General features: G+C 40.3%; 1 protein-coding gene across 2 annotated transcripts; it reads left to right on the top strand.

Moving 5' to 3' along the window:
* The first annotated feature begins 472 nt into the window (after positions 1-472).
* On the top strand, positions 473-17,079 carry apool (apolipoprotein O-like). Of its 2 annotated transcripts, XM_072439869.1 has the most exons (15): positions 473-547; positions 2,455-2,553; positions 2,627-2,752; positions 3,438-3,492; positions 3,667-3,765; positions 5,009-5,100; positions 5,506-5,616; positions 6,167-6,323; positions 8,615-8,881; positions 9,997-10,137; positions 11,297-11,344; positions 11,782-11,913; positions 12,052-12,813; positions 15,050-15,109; positions 16,107-17,079. In XM_072439869.1, exons 1-15 carry the CDS (start codon positions 536-538, stop codon positions 16,193-16,195), a joined length of 2,250 nt encoding a protein of 749 aa, XP_072295970.1. In that variant the 5' UTR covers positions 473-535; the 3' UTR covers positions 16,196-17,079. The 2 variants fall into 2 exon arrangements, with proteins under 2 accessions (XP_072295970.1, XP_072295971.1); XM_072439870.1 differs by lacking the exon at positions 11,297-11,344.
* The last annotated feature ends 722 nt before the right edge of the window (positions 17,080-17,801 follow it).

The following is a 17,801-nucleotide window of genomic DNA, read 5'->3' as shown; positions in this document are numbered from 1 at the left end:
GTGCTCCATGTAAACCTTTTATCAGCTAAAATTAAAGGTTGGTTTTGGGTTAGTTACACTTCAACTGAGTCTCACCTATTTATTTTTTTAAATATAACCATATATTTTTATAGAACCTCTGGAAGTTTTATAAATACACTGTAGGGACTTTAGATTACAGATTAGACCAAAGCCTTTATTTTGGTCTGGAACTTAATCCAGAAAACGTCAAAAATATGTTTGTAGTTTTGTCAGAACATCAGACAGTAAGAGATGTGCCAACAGTGAAAATCACCCACTGGAATAGATCAGAAGTAGTAAAATGTTTGAAGGATTTGCAACGTCTTTCAAGGTTTAGGGCCAAAAAGTCCCTGCTGTCTCTGTAAAACAAATAATGTAGAAGGGTTAGATTGTTTACAGCTTGGCGCATTACCTCACTCTCGCACAATGACGTCATCATCCAGCGGCCCCTGGTGCAGTTCCCTCTTTCCTCCGGCGGGGGGCGGTGCAGGCCCACGTGACACAGTGACGCAACAGGAAAAAGAGGAGCGCTGTCATGGCGGCCAAGGTGAATGCGTGACTTTTCCATTTCTGTTCGTTTCACCCTCAATTTGACAACATATTCTCAATGAAAGTGCGTGTGCAAACGTAGCGCCACGTGCCCCGTTGTCCTTGGCGCAAACGCGGTGTGATTGTGATTGTAAAAGGCGTTAAATGTCCCCGCGGTCGTGTCCATGTGTGGAAGTGTACAAGCTGTACTCTGCAGACACTTCACTCTCACTTACTCACTGTGTGCATGCGCTTTCTGAAGCTTTAGAGTCTGTCTTTGCACAATAAGGAGTGATGTTCTTGAACCAGTGTAAAGGTAAATAAACTAATAGCCTTTAAAGTCACAATGCACAGAGTCAGTACTACTGTAGAGTCATATCATCTACTATAGTATTATCATCCCTTATGCGGTTTCTGATTGTGTATGTTGATTATACACTTGGAAATGGCTGCTATTTTAACTTATATTATGGCTATTCAATCAGTTTTAGTGGTTCAAACTTTGATTAAGCTTCAGTGTTTTTACCCAGTATTTTTTAGTTTTTAAAGTCTTAAAATAGGTTTCTATCCAGATTGAATCCACGTTTTAGTTTGAGTTCATGTGTTTTGAATGAATTTAAGTCACAGTTAATTTGATTCATTGCCAAATAATTACCAACTAATTTCGTGCTTGAATAATTGTAATCCGATCTCTACAGAGAGACTTCATAACCATGTGCTGAGAGAAGAGGTTTTATGGATCAGACTGCAATATTTACATCAAAATGATGCAGGAAACAGTGTTTTTGATGAACAATCTATTTTGTAAATGGCCTGGACTCCATCCTCCAAAAACAACATCTTTAGCTTCACTGTAGGTTTATGTATTGAGTCGTATCCTGTCGGACAGTCTGCTTTTAGTTATTTAGCCAAATAGTCGGTCAATTGTGTTTTAGTTGAATAAAAGTTGTATTTGCCGACACTTTTTTATCTTGAGAATTAGGTTATGGAGGTGCCTAGATTTGGTTGTGGATCATGCATTTTATATAGTTTCCTTGCACTTTTCTGTAGAACTATTTTCTTTAACATTTATTTCTGTTCGATTTCGGCCTTGTGAGTCAGTGTCAGATACATGGTCAGATCATTGGGATACTGATAATTTGAAAGCTTTCACGTCACTGTGTCCTTAAGTCAGGTAATAAGCTAATAGATCAGCAGTCGACTCTGAATTGCTTTGATCAACTACAGCCCTATTTTTTTATGCAATTATGTGTTATAGGGCAAGTTAATCGATCGAATACAAAGATATTTGAATATTGAAGTAACCATCAAGTAATTAAGTGACTGTATAATCTGAACTATGCACAGACTTCAAAACATGCCATGTGCCGAGAGGTTTTATTGATCAGAACGAGAAAGAAATTGTCTGTGAATTTACTTCAACAAGTTTGTCCCCAAAACAGCATCTCTTGAACGTCATGTCAGTCAAATGTAGTAATAATCACATTCATTCATTCATTCATTCATTTTCATTCATTCATTCATTCATCCATTCATCCATTCATTCATCCATCCATTCATTTTCATTCATTCATTCATTCATTCATTCATCCATCCATCCATTCATCCATTCATCCATCCATTCATCCATTCATCCATTCATTCATCCATTCATTTTCATTCATTCATTCATCCATTCATCCATTCATTCATCCATTCATTTTCATTCATTCATTCATCCATTCATCCATTCATCCATTCATCCATCCATTCATCCATTCATTCATCCATTCATTGGCCTTTTGCAACTAATCAACTAAGCAACATATTTAGTATAGTTTCAGAGAATGCATTTGTTTCAAGTCTACTGGTGTTAAAGTCACAATTGTGTCCAGAAAACTTCAATAAAAGTCAGTTGTTCCAGGTCTGATGTGTGTTTGTCCTCAGGTGGTGATGGTGGCCGTCCCGGCAGTGCTGGGACTCGCCTCCATCAGAGTGTACAGAGTCTCGGATACTCCTGCAGAGGGGCTGGTCTCCAGAGAAGGAGTAAGATACAACTCTTTAATATAACCTAAATACTATTGTGTAAAATACTAATATAAGTTTCTGAACCCTGCAGTTGAACATCTACAAGCCTCTGCAGCCGTCGCCTCAGACACAGGAGGCCCCAGAGGCGCCGGGCGCCATCGAGAGCGGGTTTTCAGCTGCCAGACACACTGTAGTGCCAGTGGTCCAGTCTATAAAGGTATTCATTATCACCAACACAAGCCAATTATTTTGTGTGTTGTTTTTTACAAATTACACATTTGTTAATGAAAATGAACATATCAATTGAATTGTTAAATATTTATATAATTGTATAATAGTTATATTTATGTAGAGCAGTGGGGTTTTTTTCACACAAGAAAATATTTCTTCTTCGGTACATGTACTGCATTTGAAGTATTATTGGCAATAATGTTGAATCGTAATGTGACGGTGACATCCTTTGCTCCAAAAACTATTTTTTATTTATTCAATTTGGCACTCAGTACACTTCAAATAACAGACACAGATTCACAGATGTGTTGACAAGGAGACGACTGGAACATTATTTTCATTTCTCACATCATTTCACAGAAATAATTTGAACACCTTAATCTTACATTTCCATGGTACATTTGCATTTAAGAGCTGACAAATATTCAGTGTTGTCTTGTTCGTGGTTGCGGAACACAATCCCACATCCTGGGCTGTTCGGGTTTGCACAAGTTCAGGGGGAAAACAGGAAACAGTAGCTGTATCAGAATGAGAGCAGGTGTTAGAATGTGGCCAAAAGATTATGACACATTTGAAGCTGTGACTGATACTCAGTAGTTCAAATACAGGTGTTTGTGTTTGAGTCACTCCTGTTATTAATGTAATGCATTATTTGTGCTGTTTTCCTGCAGGGGGCCTTTGTCTCTGTAAAGAGGGGAACGATACGATGTTACCATGCAGGACAAGGTGAGTCAGCAGGCCCATCAGACCAGTTAAATCATCTATTAATCATGTATTACGTAAAATAAAGCTATAATTAGTTATTTTTGTTTCAAATTATTTTAAACATATATTGGACATTTAGTAAGAGTTTTGTGAATGTTGGTCCTTTACCTATAACTTTATTGTCCTGTTTCATAGATGTGTATTATTACCTAAAAGACCCTCCTCCAGAGTTTGTGCCTAGATTTGGCACCATCACCATGGCAGGCCTGCTCGGCATGTTTCTGGCCCGCCAAGGTAATCGGAATTATTTAAATGATTAATAATCAATGAATCATTGAATAAACGATTTGATAAGTTTTGACTCTAATGCACAATATGTATTATTGTTGTTTTATCCTTGTTATATTCATCCTCTTAATTGCCATTGCATAATTCAGATGAGCAATACATTTATAAACAGTAATAACAAACTTAATGTTTATAAATGCATAAATAAGAAAAGGAAAAGTAACAATGAAGACGGAAAATTTAAATTACAATGAAAATTGGCCTTACTCTGTAGTAATAGTAATGTTAATATTTTTATTCAACTTTAAATGTTCGTGCGAAGCTGGCGAGCTGATTCCATTGAAATATGGCTCTAAAAAAGAAGGAAAAAAAAAGAATTTGTCTCGCTCAAGGAAGTTTGAGACTGAGTTCTGTTGGTGTGTGTCAGCGCTGAGAGGTGTGAATGCATTAGAGCCACAGTGTGTTTACATGGAAACGAAAAAAAACGTTTTTATAACATTTGCTTTTGACGTCTTAGACAAGCTCTGTCCTTGTCCAAGTATACACGCAGACGAGAAAATCAAATTCGAGTTTGGTTTTGTTCCGGGGTCATACGTCAGCGTGGTGGTACTTGATGTACAAAGTACACTGCTCTAGATGACACAGGACCGAGTCCTTGTCACGAGGATAAGTTAAAGCTGGGACACCTTTTTTTCTTCCCGTAATTAGTGTATTGTAAAATCAGACCTCCACATGTAGTCTTCTTCTAATTATTAAATATTGTAATGAAGATCTATTCGAGTCACTGTATGACACTTCGGGGTGAGAGCTGTTTAGGCTGTTTAGGACATCACCATGCTTCACTTTAGTGATCTTAAGCTGTTTTAGTGGCCAAAAAAACCATGCATGTGAATACCAGTGATGTGGCAAAGCATTGTGAGAGCAAGGCATGATTTAGAAAGATTTAAATACATATTTCCTTATTTCACTGTTTGTAAATAAGGAAAGCTTTAAAATATTCATGATTATAAACTCAGATTCTTCTAAACGCTTGTTCCTGCTCAGGGTCGCAGGTGACTGCAGCCTATTAGGCCTTAGGTGGTGTACATCCTAGTCACAGGGTCGCAATACACATATTCCATATTTATTCTATTTGTTGACTGCATAAGTCCATGTTTTCCCGGCCTGGGCTTTTGATAATCTTGCACTTTAGTTATAGTTTAATTGCACAGTTATTGCACTTCTTATAATAACCGCTCTGCTCTCCCAGGATCACGCCTCAAAAGAGTTGCTCTTCCCATGAGCTTAATGACTGCAGGAGCATCAGTGTGTTATCCTGCCCAAGCTGTAGCTCTATTAAAGGTACGTTTTACATCATTAAAGGCCTGTACCTGATTTGAACCATGAGGAAAAGCTCTTAGTCCTGTCTGTTTCTATATGTTGTTCCATGACAGAGAAATAGTGTATAGTCCAGGCACTTGCATCTTTCTTTTTCTCATCCAACATTGTGCTAAACTGAACAAAACAGTTGTTAGTTGGTTCCTTCCAATAAAACACAAAATGAAATGCAAAGGCGATTTTAAAGGCCTCATTCATTTATTTTACAACATGCAACTTTTACAACACTGCATATTGTAAAGGGCTTTTTCCTGAACTAGAAGAAATAAAAGTTAGACATTTGAGGTCTGATGCTTGCGTTTGAATTCTGCTCGCCTCGTCTGGTGTCTTTATTTTCTTTCTGACCTATTTTTGTGTCTCTCTTGAAAGGTCACAGGGAAAAAGGTTTACGCTGTCGGGCAATGGAGCAGTGCCACTGCATCGTCCTTCTTGTCATCTCCACCCAAACCACCTCCTGCTCCTGAGGCTGCTCCGTCTCCGGTGAGGAGCCACGTTGAGTCATTGAAAACATCTCATCATGTCTGACTAATATCGATACCGACGTTTAACACAAGCCTCCCACTTCAACATTTCCATTCTTTAGCTGCCACTGGTTTCGAAAAACTGTTTTGTTTTTTTACGCCGCCGTTGTTGTTGTACAGTTGCTTGGCAGTTTTGGTGACGGGAAAATGCTTTGTTCCCATGACTCTTGTTTTCAGTAACTTGATTAACCACAAAAAACCTTCAGAAATGTCAAAAACAGGATATTCATTTGCCATTTCTCTTTTTAATGTCAGCGTTTGCGTTGATTGTTTTTTTAATATTTCAACTGGATGAAGTATTGTTATAAAAAGCAATAAAAACACCTGCAAAACAAGACCATGAAGACAAGCAGCACAAAAATCTTACACAGTGCACATTAAACTTAACAATGTGATTTTGGCCTTAACATGATCATATGAAGAGTCATTACACTTGCAACCTTGTCGATTTCTTAAGAAAATCATTATTTTGTCTTATATTTGCAGTGTTTTCTGTTGTTTCTGTTCAGGAAGACAAAGTGCCAGAAGCTGCTGCGGTTGAAAAGTCCGTCCCGTCCACAGAAACCCCGGCCCAGAGCTCTCCAGTCCCTGAAACAGTCGAACAAACATCTGAATCTGCTCCACCAGAGACGGCAGCAGATCAGACGTCCACAGAGCCGGACACAGGTATAAAAACTAGACGGTAAATTGTTAAAAATAGGCGTTAATCATGTTGAAACACGCAAAGAATATCAGTTATTGCCCAAAAGCTGTAAACCAAAATTCATAGTAAATAAAACATCGGTCAGGTCAAAGTTATTACTTAATGTGTAATCTCGCAGTTGCTCTTTTGGACAAAATTAAAAGAGAGCTTTCAGGTCAGGGAACAAGGAGGAGCCGAGGACTGTGCAGATGAAACTGAGGAGGAAGATCAGAAAGGCGGAAGCCGGCTACAAGAGGAGGATGGAGGAGCAGCTGCAGCAGCAGAACATTCAGGGAGTGTGGAGGAGCCTGAAAACCATCTCAGGCTTCAAAGTCCCCCCTGTCCAGACGGAGGGGGACCTTCAGTGGGTGAAGGGCTGGTCCTGGACCACCTGCGCTCCACCGTGAGCTCAGCCATGGACCCGCTGCAGTTTGCATACCGCTCTGGCATCGGAGTGGAGGACGCGGCCATCTCCCTGCTGCACCGCTGATCTCTCCAGCGCCTTCAACACCATCCAGCCGCTGCTCCTGAGGGACAAGCTGGAGACGGCTGGAGTGGAGTACGACCTGGCAGAGTGGATCCTGGACCACCTCACAGACCGACCCCAGTTTGTGAGAGCCTCGGACTGTGTGTCTGAGAGGGCACTGTCCTTGCGCCCTTTCTCTTTACCCTCTACACTGCAGACTTCAGCCACGACATGGACAGCTGTGTCCTGCAGAAGTTCTCTGATGACTCTGCCATCATCGGACTCATCACGGACGACGATGATGCAGAGTACAGAGGACTGGCGCAGGACTTTGTGGACTGGTGTCAGCGGAACCACCTTCTCATCAACGCGGGAAAGACCAAGGAGATGGTGGTGGATTTCCGCAGACGCCACTCCACTGCCCCCTCACCAGTGAACATCCAGGGACGGGACATTGAGAGAGTGACTCATACAAGTACCTGGGTGTTCATCTGAACCACAAACTGGACTGGACTCATAACACAGACGCACTGTGGTGGCATCAGCCCTCCTGTACGGTGTGACCTGCTGGAGCAGCAGCATCACAGAGAGGGAGAGGAAGGGGGGGGGGCAGAAGGGTCCTGGCTAAACTCACATCTATGCTGGACCATGAGTGCCACCCCCTGCAGGACACTCTGTCCGCTCTGGAGAGCAGCTTCAGTGAGAGACTGATCCACCCTCGCTGTATGAAGGAGACGTTTCACAGGTCTTTCCTTCTGCTGCTGTCGGACTGTATAACAAACACTGTTAGCCTTGTCATTCCGCTTCATATTCATGTGCCATACTGTCATATTCATGTGCCATACTGTCATATTCATGTGCCATACTGTCATATTCATGTGCCATACTGTCATATTCATGTGCAATACTGTCATATTCATGTGCCATACTGTCATATTCATGTGCCATACTGTCATATTCATGTGCAATACTGTCATATTCATGTGCAATACTTGGTCATGTCAATCATCTTGGTGCAATATTCTATGTCCATATAACAGCTGTAAATAAGAGTGTTACTGTTGTTATTATTATTTAATTTTTATTAAGAGTAAAAAGTAAGAGTAAGTTTTTTTTATAGAGTTTTTCTACCTTTTTTTTTTTAAGTCATTTGTTTTTTATTATTTACTTCTGTACCTACTTTGTGTTGCAACACTTGAATTTCCACATTGTGGGACAAATAAAGGCTTATCTTAATGTTGAGTATTTTGTCACATTACAGCAGTAAAAATGACCTTAAAAGAAAGACGAGTGTCATCCTCCAAACAAAGTATGAAGTGAATTTTCTGCCCTTTTGTGGTTTATTCTTGTTTTGCAGAAACACATTTGCAGACGCATTACACACATTTTACACATTTCTGAGGCATTTTTAAAACACCGCTTGAATTTTGTTATTGAGATGATGCTAAAAGAAAAAAAAAGATTGATTATTTTATGTCCATATTGTTCACCCCTTTGTGGGATTAAAACAGGATTAGAGCATTTTCAAATATGGACTGATATTTTGAGTTAATGGTGAGCTATGTACTATGTATATACTTTTCTGGTTGGAGATCCCAGCTAGACTATTCCACAAAATGACATTAAAATAATCTGTTTAGCATATTTATTTACATTTATTTTGATTGCTTTTAAATAGCTTGAAAACCATGCATGACCCACCTCTTCACAGATCTGACCTGTAACCTGGTCTGTCTAAATGGAGAAAAAAGCACTGTATGGTGTAACTAGTCTAATTAGTCTCAACGTTGAACTTCTGTTTTGTCGTAGACAATGTTGTGAACTCAGTGGCAGCAGAGACGGAGCCACTACCAGCCGCTGTCGAGAGCGAAAAGCCCCAAGAGTCCAGCCCTGATCCATCACCGGCCCCGTCTGAACCCCCCTCAGACCCGGCCCCCTCTGAACCCCCCTCTGAACCCCCGTCAGACCCCCCGTCTGAACCCCCCTCTGAACCCCCCACAGCGAGTGTAGAGTCAGCGGTGGTTGAGGACGCTGCAGCCGTATTGGAATCGCCTGAATCTTCAGAGCAGCCCATAGGTAACATGATGCTAACGTGTTGTTTTGTGCTAGAGCCGGGCGATATGCCACAAAATTCACGATTTTCTTGGAGCCAAATCACAATTTTGATTTTGTCACGATACATGTAGAAGTAGGAGATATGTTTAAAAAAAATATTGCAATTGTTGTTTTGGAAATATGCTCAATTTGAATATGCAGTGAATCTTCTATAATTAAACTGAGCTGAAAAAGAGACAGAAATCAGAATGGTAAAGGCAAGTTTATTAGTAGAGCACAATTCGTACTACACAAGGCAACAGGAACAAAATGCATTAATATCACAGACATGACAAAAATCACAAAACCATTTCTATTCATTCAATTTAACAGTTCTGGCCCACACTGGCAGACACTACAGACACTCTTTCCCATATATATTTGACATTGCCAGTGTGACAGGCGTCTCTGGGATGGGCACATCGCTTTTAGACTGATTCTTTCCCATGTTTGACCGTCCCTGGACGTCAACGCGCTATCTGCCTCTGCTTTTGTGCTTTGTATCTTTTACAAAATCTCTCTTAAGCAATATTTCTGCACTTTTTGAGTTCATTTTTCGTCCATTTGCACTTGACCTTCAACCAAGACATTTATAAAACACATTTTGCACATTTAAAACAAAATGGCAGATTGTCTCAGGGATGAGATCACGATTCTATTTTTATGACTTTATTGCCCAGGCCGACTTTGTCCTCAAGCATACATCGGCTGCTTTGGATCTGATTTATAATTGCCTTTCCCACCCACAGATATATTGTAAAATCCGCTCTTAAATCAGACTGCCGCATTCCCTCTAGATCTAGCAGCGAAGACGTTTATAACAATCGTGAAGCAGATCGTGAAGTGCGCTTTTAGCAGGCTAGACGTTGTCGTTAGCCGTGGTGTGATGCGCGACCGTTTTGCAGCCTGAAAGTTGTTAAACGCACTTCGACACTCATTACGCTGATGATTAAGACGCCTCGGCACCGCGAGCAATGAGATCGGTCGGCTGCAAACGGTTTCAGATGAACTAGTTTTTTGTTTGTTGCTATAGCTGTAAAATACATTTGAATCTCTGTGACGACGTGTTAATATGTTGTTTTGTGGTACATTTTCAGAGCCTGTTGTGGTCGAGCCTGTCGTCGCCTCGGAGCCTCCTCCAGAAGAGCCACAAACTGCTTCATCGGAGGAGACCACACCCCAAACACCTCCTGCTGCAGAGGAGCCAAGTGTAGCGCCTGATGCGGAGGCGGCTAAAGGTACAACTGAGTTACACCTACAAGGATCAGTTACAAAACGACATATCTGCTCATGCTACTCTGATTTGTAAATGTCACATATAATACCAGGAATAGATATATCAGACGAGTATATTTCCCAGATTGTAATAATGTTTAAGTACTTTTGGTAATAATTCCATGAGTACTTCTACCTTCTTTACTTGTATTTATACTTGAGTTAGCATGAGTACTTCTACCTTCTTAATCCCAGCCGTTATTTCATCACACGTTTGCAGAGTACTTTTGTTAATACTTCCATGAGTACTTCTACCTTCTTTACTTGTATTTATACTTGAGTTAGCATGAGTACTTCTACCTTCTTAATCACAGCCGTTATTTCATCATGTCTGTCGAGTACTTTTGTTAATACTTCCGTGAGTACTTCTACCTTCTTGTGCAGTCGTTATGAGCTGTATACAAAGCAAGTGCAGTTGTGAGCTCTGACCTCTAGATGGCACTGTTTTCCCATGTGGTATTTATTGTATAACCCTGGACAAAATGTGCTCTTGATAACTAGCACACATACTTTACGCATTTGTATCTGTTTGTGTCTCTGAAATGAGTTGGGCCAGATGTAAAAGTGGAGCCAGAGGAGGCCTCGGTCCCTTTCACAGACACGGTCCAGGATAAATGTAGGACCACGTTACTGATACACAATAATATTATGTTTTTGCTCCGTGTTTTCCACATCAATATTGAATTCGGTTTGCTCGGAAATGACTCCATGAGGAAACACTGGATGCAAAAACGATGCCGTGAAACTTGTATCCACATCTTTTCATCTTTGGGTAAACATTTTAGTCAGTTTTTGTAGAAGATCAATTCCTTATTTGCAGACGTACTTTTAGCCCAGTTGCTCATCTATTTTACTTTTTTGTCTGTTCTAAAAGACGGATCTGATGCACTGAGGACACATGGGCTTGAATGTAATGTAATATGTGTAAATAAGTAAATCAAACTTAAGAGTCACTCCCAATAAAATCAATTCATTAACTGGTCGACCAAAACAAATGTCGGTCAACTAAGATTGCTAACGGCCCTTAAACAATGTACATTTTTTAAATAGATTTTCTTAATACTTTGGATGACGCTTTACCAAAAACAATGCCCATATTTAATTTTTTTATTCCCTTTTTAGCAGTAGAATCAGCCAAACCAGAGCCAGATGTTGAAGAAACACCTAAATGTGCAACGTGTAATGAGGAAATTCAACCTAATATTTACCTCTGCCTGTTTATATTTTAGTACTCTTTCCTCTATATTCAATTCGGAAAGAAAATTCCAAAGTTCTCACTACAACATTAACCCATATTCATCACATTTGGATCACTCCTATAGTAATAGGGCAATCGTTTTCTCGCACAAAGTTTGGGCGTGGCACTGTTACCGAAAGCGAGGGAATATTCTCTGTGTTCATGTGAAAATACTTTGTAGTGAATAAATAGATTGTATGCGTGTTAAAATGGTCGTTAAGTATGATCCAAAAGCTGCATAAACAAGAGAACACATTGAACGTTTTTCCTTTTGAAGCGTCACTTGGCAACGTGAACTGACATGCGGATATTACAATGAAGATACCAACAGTTTCTCAGGCTTTACTTTATTTATTTTTTCCCCAAACAGTGGTAGAATCGGCCGACTCAGAGCCGGCGTTAGTTGCTGCAGTTGAAGAGACTCCAGCCTCCTCAGCCCCTCCGCCTCCTCAGGAACCTGCTGCAGAGACCCCCGCAGAGACCCCCGCAGAGACCCCCGCAGGTACCACGCACTCCAACATTATAATGCACATTTTATTCTTGTTCCAGTAGACATTCTTCACTTGTGACGGCCAATTTTAATGTCACTTAATGAACTAAATGTGTGGTTTGCTTATTTTTAACTTTTTTTTTTTTTAAGCCCCGCCCTCATCTGAAGAGACTCCCGCAGTAGAAGCTCCGCCCTCATCTGAAGAGCCTCCCGCTGTAGAAGCTCCGCCCTCGTCCGAAGAGCCTCCCGCTGTAGAAGCCCCGCCCTCATCTGAAGAACCTGCCGCTGTAGAAGCCCCGCCCTCGCCTGAAGAACCTGCCGCTGTAGAAGCTCCGCCCTCGTCTGAAGAGCCTCCCGCTGTAGAAGCCCCGCCCTCATCTGAAGAACCTGCCGCTGTAGAAGCCCCGCCCTCGCCTGAAGAACCTGCCGCTGTAGAAGCTCCGCCCTCGTCTGAAGAGCCTCCCGCTGTAGAAGCTCCGCCCTCGTCTGAAGAGCCTCTTGCTGTAGAAGCCCCGCCCTCGCCTGAAGAACCTGCCGCTGTAGAAGCTCCGCCCTCGTCTGAAGAGCCTCCCGCTGTAGAAGCTCCGCCCTCGTCTGAAGAGCCTCTTGCTGTAGAAGCCCCGCCCTCGCCTGAAGAACCTGCTGCTGTAGAAGCCCCGCCCTCGCCTGAAGAACCTGCTGCTGTAGAAGCCCCGCCCTCGCCTGAAGAACCTGCTGCTGTAGAAGCCCCGCCCTCGCCTGAAGAACCTGCTGCTGTAGAAGCCCCGCCCTCATCTGAAGAACCTGCTGCTGTAGAAGCTTCGCCCTCGCCTGAAGAACCTGCTGCTGTAGAAGCTCCGCCCTCGTCTGAAGACCCTCCCGCTGTAGAAGCTCCGCCCTCATCTGAAGAACCTCCAGCTGAAAGTGCCAAAGGTACAAAGGACGGACATGAAACGCAGATTATAGATGTAAAAATTTGTTTTCCCAAAGTGAGAATGCCATTGTCCTTGAATGTCCAAACACTGCTTAAAGTACATGTAACATAACAGCCTATTCTACAATAAAATAGGTTGTAATATAAGAAGTGACTCGAAATTAATAAAATAAAAATAATAGTAATATAGGGCTTGCAGCGTCACTTTCAGAGCTTGTCTCGTTAGGCCCATCACTACCTCAGGTCGGACGACTCATTGAACTAAAATTTGGTTAAGATAAATATATTTAGAATTTTGTTAAAAATGATTAAAATGTTCACACAGAATAGCAAATTTTTTGGTTTATAATTTCACTTCCTGTTTGTAATTGATGACGTCACACTGGGAAAGTTTATTTGTAGAGCACATTTCATACACAAGGCAATTCAAAGTGCTTCACACAGCAGGAAAAATGCATTCAAATCACAAAGAAATTACAGAAATACAATAAAATTAACTAAATTAAAAATGATCAATCCAACTGATTTTCTAAACTAATAAAATCACAAACAAAAGAGAAGAGTGCAAAGAAAAAATCCCTTCAGTCATATGCGCAGCTAAACAAAACTGTTTTTAGCTTAGATTTGAACATTGTCAGAGTAGAAGCCTGTCTCACATCTTCAGGAAGACTGTTCCAGATTTTAGCTGCATAAAACTGAAACACAGATTCCCCATGTTTAGTCCTGACTCTGGCACCAGCAGGAGGCCGGTCCCTGAGGTCCTCAGAGTCCGAGATGGTTCATATGGCACTAACATATCCAAGATGTACTTTGGTGCTAGGCCATGGAGAGACTTGTACACAAGCAGAGCTGCTTTAAAGTCTATTCTCTGAGCCACAGGAGCCAGTGCAGAGACCTGAGAACAGGACTAATGTGATCATACTTCCTGGTTCTAGTCAGGACCCGAGCAGCAGCGTTCTGGATGTACTGCAGCTGTTTTACAACTCGTTTGGAGAGGCCAGTGAGCGGCCGTTACAGTAGTCTAATCTACTGGAGACAAACGCGTGGATAAGTCTCTCTAAATCTGGTTTTGACACTATATTTTTGATTTTGGCAATGTTTTTTAGATGGTAAAAAGCTGCTGATGTTATTGATTTGACGTGGCTATTAAAGTTCAAGTCTGAGTCCATTATTACCCCCAGATTTCTAATTTGGTTTGTAGGTTTTAGAGCGAGACTCTGGAGGTGACCGCTAACACTTTCTCTTTGTTTCTGTGGGCCAAAAACGATTATTTCAGTCTTGTCTGAGTTCAGCTAGAGAAAGTTGTTTTGCATCCACAAACTGATCTGTTGGATGCAGTGACAGAGTGAATCTACTGGTCCATAGTCACCTGCCGATAGTGAAACATAGATCTGAGTGTCGTCTGCATAATTGTGATAGGACACATTTTCACTTCGTATCAACTGACCCAACGGCAGCATGTAGAGGTTGAACAGAAGGGGACCCAGGACTGACCCTTGGGGCACTCCACAGGTCAGGGTCATGTGGTCTGAGACACAGCTACCAATTTCAACAAAGTACTTCCTGTCTTCCAGATAGGACCTTAACCAGTTTAGGGCAGTGCCAGTGATTACCCAGCAAACACTGGGCAAAAACACATATAATGTTCCAATTTTTTTAATTTGACAATCAGAAATGTAGTATACATTCAGCTTTAATTTGTTGGATTAATCTTTAGAGAATCAAAAAAGTATTTTTTTCTGTAAATGACTGGAATGAGTATTCCATGTGTGATGTCACTTCCTGTCATTTTCTACAGATTTTCAAAGTTTTCTCCACAAATAGCTACTTGATTGGTGTAAAACGATGATTTATACAAGTATAAATACACCAAATAAAGTCAAAATGAGAAAATCATATAAACTTGTCATAGGCACTTTAACTTGAACCAAACTCAAAAGTCCACCTCATGATAAAACAAATGAACACAGCTTTGGGTTAAATTTGAACTTTGCGTCTGATTAGTTTACCGAGGTTTATAAAGTGACATTTGATGCTTTTAAATATAAAATACTGAACTCAAGACTCTCTGAGCTCAGTTTCTCAAGTAAAACTATGAAAACAACGTGATGTTTCTTATCCCATAAATGTGACTGTTATGCAAACCCACATTTATTTTTAATCCACCTGAATCCATATCAGCCATCACTATAGCAATCCACATCACTATAGCGACGTCTTCATTTGTATCCACAGAAACCGTAGTTGAACCTGCAGAGCCTCCTCCGTCTGAAGAAACGCCAGAACCTCACAAAGGTACAAGAACCTGTCACGTCTAATCACTCATCTTAATGTTTAATGTTTCTGTCCTAAACTGCACTGGTGGCATCCAAGTGTTCCTGTCTCCAGTGTGACGGTTGCAAAACGCATTTCTGAAACAAAAATCACAAAATACTCATCTTAAACATTTACCTGTCTCCATCTCGGTTCAGTAGTACGTTTTGAGATACTGAAAATGCTGAAACCAGTGGTAGAAATAAGTACAAAAGGAAAAGTACTTTAATTGAGTAACATTTTTAGGTACTTTATACTATTATATTTACTTCTCTACATCTGAGATCATGTTTCTGTAGTTTTTACTGCACCCTTTTGTTTTGTACCAGACTGAAAAGTAGAAAGTACTTTTGGTTTGAGGGGTTATTTTAAGCATGTTTATGATGATGTGCTGCCAGAAGGTTATGAGTTCAAGCCCCAACTTTGAGCAAACAAAGAAATACACCTAAAATTCAATAGAAACGTTAACTTTTGTTTGCATTTTTTGTATTTTTCTTATATTTGCAACGTTTTCTCTGGTCTTGTTCTCTTTCATGTGCTTTTTTCTCAAGTGTTGAAAAAGAAAAGAAAAAAGAAATATTGAGAAATTGATACGAATTGACCTTTTTGGACCAAAGATTTGCACAGTTCTTTGCAAAAAATCACTGCATTTGACGCTTTAACAGTTCTCAAAATCTGTGTGGAATGCTCTTATTTCTGAATATTTGCATATCAGAAGTACAATAAGACCATGAAGTATAGAAGAATACGTATTTAACCATCAATCTGAGCTCATGCAGTAAGATATGAGGTATAGAATAAAGAACAACATGGACTGACTGAGCAGAGCTGTACAATGTCCGTTTCGACACCCGTAGTATCGTGTACTGTGTATTTATTGTATTGTGTCTAGTATTGTGACTAAAGTAGTGAATGTGATGCGAGCGGTATCGGCACTTTTAGTGTTAATCAGAGATGCCGTTGCGTTTCCTCCCTCCAGGGGGCGCCGGCTTCAAAGCGGACCCTGCCCTTTTGGACTTTGGCCAGTCGGACCCGGAGGACGCAGACCTGTACAGCACCAGGAGCTGAGCGAGGAGCGGGACAAACGGCAAACTGGGATACGGCACTACGCCAACAGTTTGGATATTATTGTATTAAGAAAGTAGTTCAGTTCAAAGTCAATATTTATGCAGATTATTGAGATTTAGTTTGTCAAAAACACTATTTCAATTGTGATTGTTGTTCCGGCTTTCAGTTAATGACAATCAAAATGTGATTGCAAAATGTTATATCTGTGTTTATTTCCAATCGTCACCTTGAATTTTCTAATTTCTTTCTTCCAGTGCAAATCAAATCATCAAATTGCCACTTTAGAACATGTCTGGCTTTACATTTATATTCTTAAATGAGCCAAGTGAAGACTACTTTGGCACTTATCCAGACTAAACCTGGTGTATAAAAGACCAAACCAGGTTTTCCCCTAGATTACAATACAAATACTATAAATAAACTGTAGATAATGGAGCCCAGACTCAAAACAAAGACCTAAATTTGATTCATTTCATGTAAAAAAACAACAACAACACAATACTATTTTGACTATTCTGAATGTAAAGACGTCCCGGTTCCTCACTTTTGAGAGTAAATCATTTCCAAATCATCTGTCTACTTTTCTCTGTTTTTTTTTAAATTTGTACAGTAAAGTCTGTGGACATTTGTTTGTTTGCATTCACGTTTGCCAATCTGTAAATTTACTCGGGAACACAAAGGAGACAGTTGTTACTCCCACCAGTCATTTACAGGGGGGAGTGACATTCCGCCGCTCGTATTTATAGTCATTCAACCCGACGTTCCTGTGAAGCTGGAGTCGCTGCACATGTGCTGGCGATTACGGCACGACGGACTAGTTTCAGTGTGTGGATTGGAAAACGTTAATGGTGGATTTATCTGAAAATAAATCTTTATTTTCACAAGTCTGTTTCGTGTCCTTGCATGCAAATATGAATCATTACAACGCTGCCATTTGAAGCATTTGTATTATATTACGATAGATGGAATTTCACCAATATTTTACTGGAAACTTTTTAATTTAAACGTTTCCGTGCCGACATAATGAGTTCACGTTCGATTTTGACTAAACTGGAACTAAATCCTAAACTAAAGCTGGACTAAATGTGAGCACAGCCTTAAAAAAACAACTGGTTCACCTGAAATGGCTAGAATTTCCCCCAAAAAGTCGTAACATTTAAACTGCTGTAATAAACTGTATAAAATTGCGGTTTTGCATTTTAAATATCACAGATTAGAGAAGGAAAAATCGCACATAAAGAGCAGAGTTTTGTCTGTTTTTTCCTCACTAAAAGCGTCCAGTTTGAAGCCTAAATTGCGTGATCAAATACTGCAATGTATTATTTAGATTTCAGGAAAGAAACGATATGAAGAATGCCAAATAAAAGAGTAATTGTGCTGGAAAACAGTTTATCAAAAATTATTCTGAATAAGTGTTCTCTGCATGAATTTAGTTACTTTTCAACACTGGCAACAAAGAAGTAATAATACCGTATTTTCCGGACTATAAGGTGCACCGGAGTATGAGTCGCATCAGCATAAAAATGCATAATAGAGAAGAAAAAAACATATATAAGTCGCACTGGAGTATAAGTATATAAGTATAAATATAAGTAAGTCGCACCCC

This window comes from Eucyclogobius newberryi, unplaced genomic scaffold (assembly GCF_026437365.1).
Source record: "Eucyclogobius newberryi isolate DKJ021-1_F unplaced genomic scaffold, fEucNew1.0.hap1 SCAF_11, whole genome shotgun sequence".
Lineage (NCBI taxonomy): Eukaryota > Metazoa > Chordata > Actinopteri > Gobiiformes > Gobiidae > Eucyclogobius > Eucyclogobius newberryi.
The sequence above is the reverse complement of the archived record's forward strand: the minus strand, read 5'-3'. Positions and strand labels throughout refer to the sequence as shown.